General features: G+C 43.8%; 1 protein-coding gene across 2 annotated transcripts; it reads left to right on the top strand.

Moving 5' to 3' along the window:
• Window positions 1-628: 628 nt before the first annotated feature.
• det1 (DET1 partner of COP1 E3 ubiquitin ligase) lies at window positions 629-4691 on the top strand. 2 transcript variants are annotated; one of them, XM_031841167.1, is made up of 5 exons: window positions 629-680; window positions 1800-2141; window positions 2343-2609; window positions 2734-2946; window positions 3745-4691. In XM_031841167.1, the coding sequence occupies exons 2-5, from the start codon at window positions 1893-1895 to the stop codon at window positions 4051-4053; spliced, it is 1038 nt and encodes a 345-aa protein (XP_031697027.1). In that variant the 5' UTR covers window positions 629-680; window positions 1800-1892; the 3' UTR covers window positions 4054-4691. The 2 variants fall into 2 exon arrangements, with proteins under 2 accessions (XP_031697027.1, XP_031697026.1); XM_031841166.1 differs by having other exon boundaries at window positions 639-906.
• The last annotated feature ends 322 nt before the right edge of the window (window positions 4692-5013 follow it).

The raw sequence follows: 5013 nt of genomic DNA, 5'->3' as shown, positions 1-5013 counted from the left end.
AAGACTGTTTGTGTGGAAGAATGGGCCAAAATCACACCTGAGCAATGCATGCGACTAGTTTCTCCATACAGGAAGCATCATTACCAACAAAGGCTTTTGTACGAAGTATTAAATATATTTCAGTAAGCGTGTTCAATACTTTTTCCCTGTGTCATTCCATTTTATTACACATAACTTAATTTCTGAACATATTTGTTTGGATTTCTTTGTATGTATGGATTACTTGGGTTGGTACCGACATCTGGTGAAAATGTCATGTCAATAGCACCTTTAGAAATATATTTACTGAGAAAAATGGTGACGTGTTCAATACTTATTTTACCCGCTGTGTTGTGTTATATTGTACTGTAACCATTGTGTATCTTGATGCCACAATACGTTGACTCAATCGTATTGAATATACCATGTATAATCGTTTTGAATAGTCGTATTTAAATCAGCACATTATTACTGTATGTGATTTTTTGCTGCCTTTTTCAGCTGCCAGTATCACGAATCCATTCGATAATTTGGGTGCAATGTCATTTTTCACCTGAGGAGGGTGTGGTGGCGCTGTTTGAAAACAGCTCTGCACTCCTCTTTATTTCAGCGCTGCTCTCCTCCTCTTCTTCTTCTTCTGCGTTTCCTTCCCTGGCTCACCCACAACAAACATAGCGGCTGTTAGATACATAAACGCTCCAGTAAGTCGAGATATTTGGAGAAACGTTACAGCTTACGGTTACTCTTGCACTATGCGACACAAATGAAGCTGGACATTTCGCACTAACGTGAGGTAGAAGTTAGCCACCGGTAAGCTAGCTGTAACTTGTCGAGCTCGTCTGCCAAACTTAACTGCTCTTGCTAACACAGCCAGCTGCACTTGGAGGACCCAGAGAGCTTCCGGGTTGGATTTTTAAAAAACAAATAGTAAGTAACTGCTGGCTCGTGTTACAATTATCGGTGGCTGATCTTTAGTGTCGAGCTGTCTGAGCTAGTGACACACATCATAGACCAGGGTCTTAGCCTTGCAGTTGGATCAGAGTCAAAGTAGACTTAAGTGGACAGAGCAGAAGATAGACCTGCTATCACTGCTGTGTTGCGACTGTTTATTTACATAGAATTTTGTCTTTATGTTCCTTTATACCCTCACATAGCTCCACAGAAGGCAGTTTACTCGTCACGTGGAGTAATGTTGGTACTTTTATGTCGTCTGCGGCTGTGGAGGAGCTTTTTAAAGTCTGATAAAAGCATCAGGGTGACCTCCGTCTGGACTTAAGCATGTCTAACAGAAATCCTGCGCTGCACGCTGGGGAGTTTTAATGAAAGCTGCTGTTACGTTGCATTATGGGCAGTGTATGATCGAGTAGTTTGGGAATCAGCACCAGCCTGCAGGTCAAATAGGCAAGTGGCTGCTAGATTTGCTTCACTCACCAGCCTGGAAAAGAAAAACAATAGAAATGTATTGAGTGCCATTTCGGAATCCACCAGCTACAGTTGCAGGTGTACAAATAAGTAAATTTCCAACCCTGAGTGTCTCTGTTTAGTGTAAATAAAGATTTGGTTATAAGATTTCATAGAAGACAAGACATCTGTCTTTATAGTCCTCGCTTTGTCTGACCAGCAGACAGAAACTTGAATGGTTTGACATGAAAAGTCAACTATAATATAGAAACTACGTAGATGCTTGATCGGTTACTTAAAATGGTGAATCCATCGTCAGAATTGGAATGTATTACTGTGTTTTGATAATTTCTTTATACACTAAAACCTGTTAAACTGAGCACCTGTGTGTTCTTTGTCTCCCCTGTCACTTTCTACAGAAAACACAGGTACCAGACTGCACCTGTGATGTTCTGGCCGCCTGTCTAACTGCCTTCTGAGGAGGGGTTTGAGATCGTTCTCTAATCACAGCGATGGACGAAGACACCCCAACCCTGAAGCCCAGACGGATCCAAAATCAAAACGTGGTTTATCGTCTTGAGAGGCGCAGGATCTGTTCGGGCCGACCCGGAGCTCACTGGTACAGAGTGCGCTGCTTCCACCAGAACCTTTTCCCCAACTTCACTGTGGTCAACGTGGAGAAGCCCCCCTGCTTCCTCAGGAAGTTCTCGCCAGACGGACGCTGTTTCATCGCCTTCTCTTCTGATCAGACGTCTCTGGAGGTAAGATCCGTTCATTTAGAGGCACTTTTCCCTCTAAATGTCGGCGTTAGACTCCTTTTGATACCACATATTGTGTGATTATTATTTTGAATCTTCCAACTGTCAAAAGCAACTTGCCCCGACTGGAACAGACCTGGTCCATCAAACTATCAAATATACCCGAGACAAGCATAAACTCCAATCCCAATGTTCCTCCTACAGATATATGAATATCAAGGCTGCCAAGCGGCTCAGGACCTGCTGAGAGGCCAAGAGGGAGAGACTCTTCTAACGGCCAATGACCAGCGTTCCCTCAACATCCGAGGCCGGCTGTTTGAGCGCTTCTTCTCCTTGCTCCACGTCACCAACGTGGCCTCGAACGGAGAACACCTCAACCGGGAGTGCAGCCTCTTCACAGACGACTGCCGCTATGTCATAGTTGGGTCGGCTGTGTACGTCCCAGAAGAGCCGCCGCCTTACTTCTTTGAGGTAACGACACCGCCATACCAACTGTAAAAGTATAGGGAAATTTAAAAAAATGATTAAAACTACAAATTCAATTCCAGAGTTTGGCTCAGACTGCCCCTTTCATCCACACTTCATCCCCTACCAGGTGTATCGCAACAACGAATCTGTGACTCCCAACCCTCGGTCTCCTTTAGAAGACTACTCCCTCCACATTATCGACCTCCACACTGGCAAGCTGTGTGATACCAGGTCCTTCAAGTGTGACAAGATCATCCTGTCGCACAACCAGGGCCTCTACCTCTACAGGAACATCCTGGCTGTACTGTCGGTCCAGCAGCAGACCATACACGTGTTTCAGGTGAGCCCATGTACCGTTTCGAATGTAAATCTTTGAAGCACGTTGCACTTCTGGTGACATGCCAGTGAGTGATGTTGAAGGAGGTGTTGTGACAAAAGGCAGAACACTTTCTGTTTTTAATTCATAATTTGGTTGTGGACAGCCATTTAGACTACATACTTAAAGCTAGGGATGTCCCGATCAAGTCTTGTTTTGCTCCTGTTTCGAGTCCTCTGCCGGTACTGGAATGTTCCGACATAATACAGCTGCACAGTGCAAAATTCAAGTACGTTTAAGTTACTAAACTCAATCATATGTATCAGTTTGCCAATTTAATAGCTCTGTATTGCATAAAGACAAAAAAAATGCCCTCATCCAATTTGTTCCTTATGGTTTTTTGATTCAAATTTTTACAAAATGGCAAAGTATATAATAACAAACCCTCTCTGTTACTGTCTCGAGGGAATGTCTCTCTCACTTTAAAACTGTGAAGGAAAGATAAATTCGTTAAATAACATAAATAATGAATCTGACACTGCGTCTTGCTGTGGGCGGGGCTCAGCCCTCGCTCACTCGCATGGAGCTCAGTGAAGTGAAGGACATATGTGTGACAGCTGACGTAAAACGAAGGATCAGAGCGTGCTCCATAGCTTAATGCAGTCGATACTGATCAGTTATCGGTTTGACTTTGACATATGTACTAAACAGTTTTCTAACAATAACTAATTTTTTTGTTTAGTTCTGTCTATTTTGGGGTCCGACTGCTGCTTAAAGACCTCTCCAAGTATCACATTTGTTGTTTTTTTTCATCCCCCCCAGGTCACTCCAGAGGGAACATTTCTAGATGTGAGGACGATTGGGCGGTTCTGTTATGAGGACGACCTCCTGACTCTTTCTGCAGTTTACACAGAGGCTCAGGCGGAGAGTCAGTCGGGCTTCCCCCGCCTTTACACTGACAAAACCATCAACTCCCTCAAGCACAGGCTGTTGGTGTACCTCTGGAGGAGGGCTGAGCAGGACGGTAGCGCCACCGCTAAGAGGAGGTACAAAACGCTCTGTGGATATTTAAAAAAAAAAAAAAAAAAAAGGTCATTTCATTTAATCCATGTATTATTTGACCCGATTTGACCAAAAGGAAATAACTAGAAGAACTAAAAGTCCTTGTTGCACATTCCTGTTTGTGTTTCCGTCGTATCTCAAGAACCGTGACGATTATTTTAGTCATTTTAGTCCAGTCATGGATTAAAATTTAATTGAAAACGCAATTTTCACACACAAGGAAACAACAACGCAGTCATTGGGTTGTTGTTTGTCTTTGCTGTTGCGTGACTGATGTTTGAGTTAGATGAAATGAATGAATCAAAAGGGGATTCACAGAGCTGGAAAACAAGACTGACAGCTCTCCCCAAAATAGACAATCTGCTGGGTGTTTGATGGGTATTTATTACTGCGTTACAACAAAACTACCATGAAATTATAACTGGTTTCTTGAACATGACAATGAGTTCACAGTTAGGTACACCTCGCAAGTACCGGGTTGGACCCCTTTTGCCTTCAGAACTGCCTTAGTTCTTCGTAGAATAGATTCAACGAGGTGTTGGAAACATTCCTCACAGATTTTGGTCCATATTGACATGATACCATCACGCAGTTTCTGCAGATTTGTCGGCTGCACATCCATGATGCCAATCTCCCGTTCCACCACATCCCAAAGGTGTTCTATTGGATTGAGATGTGGTGACTGTGGAGGCCATTGGAGTACAGTGAACTCACCATTACACCAACACCAGCAGCAGCCTGAACCGGTGATACAAGGCAGGATGGATCCATGCTTTCATGTTGTTTACACCAAATTCTGAACCTGCCATCTCAATGTCGCAGCTGAAATCGAGACTCATCAGACCAGGCAATGTTTTTCCAATCTTCTATTGTCCAAGTTTGGTGAGCCTGTGTGAATTGTAGCCTCAGTTTCCTGTTCTTAGCTGACAGGAGTGGCACCCGGTGTGGTCTTCTGCTGCTGTAGCCCTTCTGCGTCAAGGTTCCACGTGTTGTGCGTTCAGAGATGGTGTTCTGCATACCTTGGTTGTA

The sequence above is a fragment of the Anarrhichthys ocellatus genome, unplaced genomic scaffold (genome assembly GCF_004355925.1).
Source record: "Anarrhichthys ocellatus isolate YVR2014 unplaced genomic scaffold, GSC_Weel_1.0 scaffold3927, whole genome shotgun sequence".
NCBI lineage: Eukaryota > Metazoa > Chordata > Actinopteri > Perciformes > Anarhichadidae > Anarrhichthys > Anarrhichthys ocellatus.
This window is presented reverse-complemented; position numbering and strand designations above follow the sequence as displayed.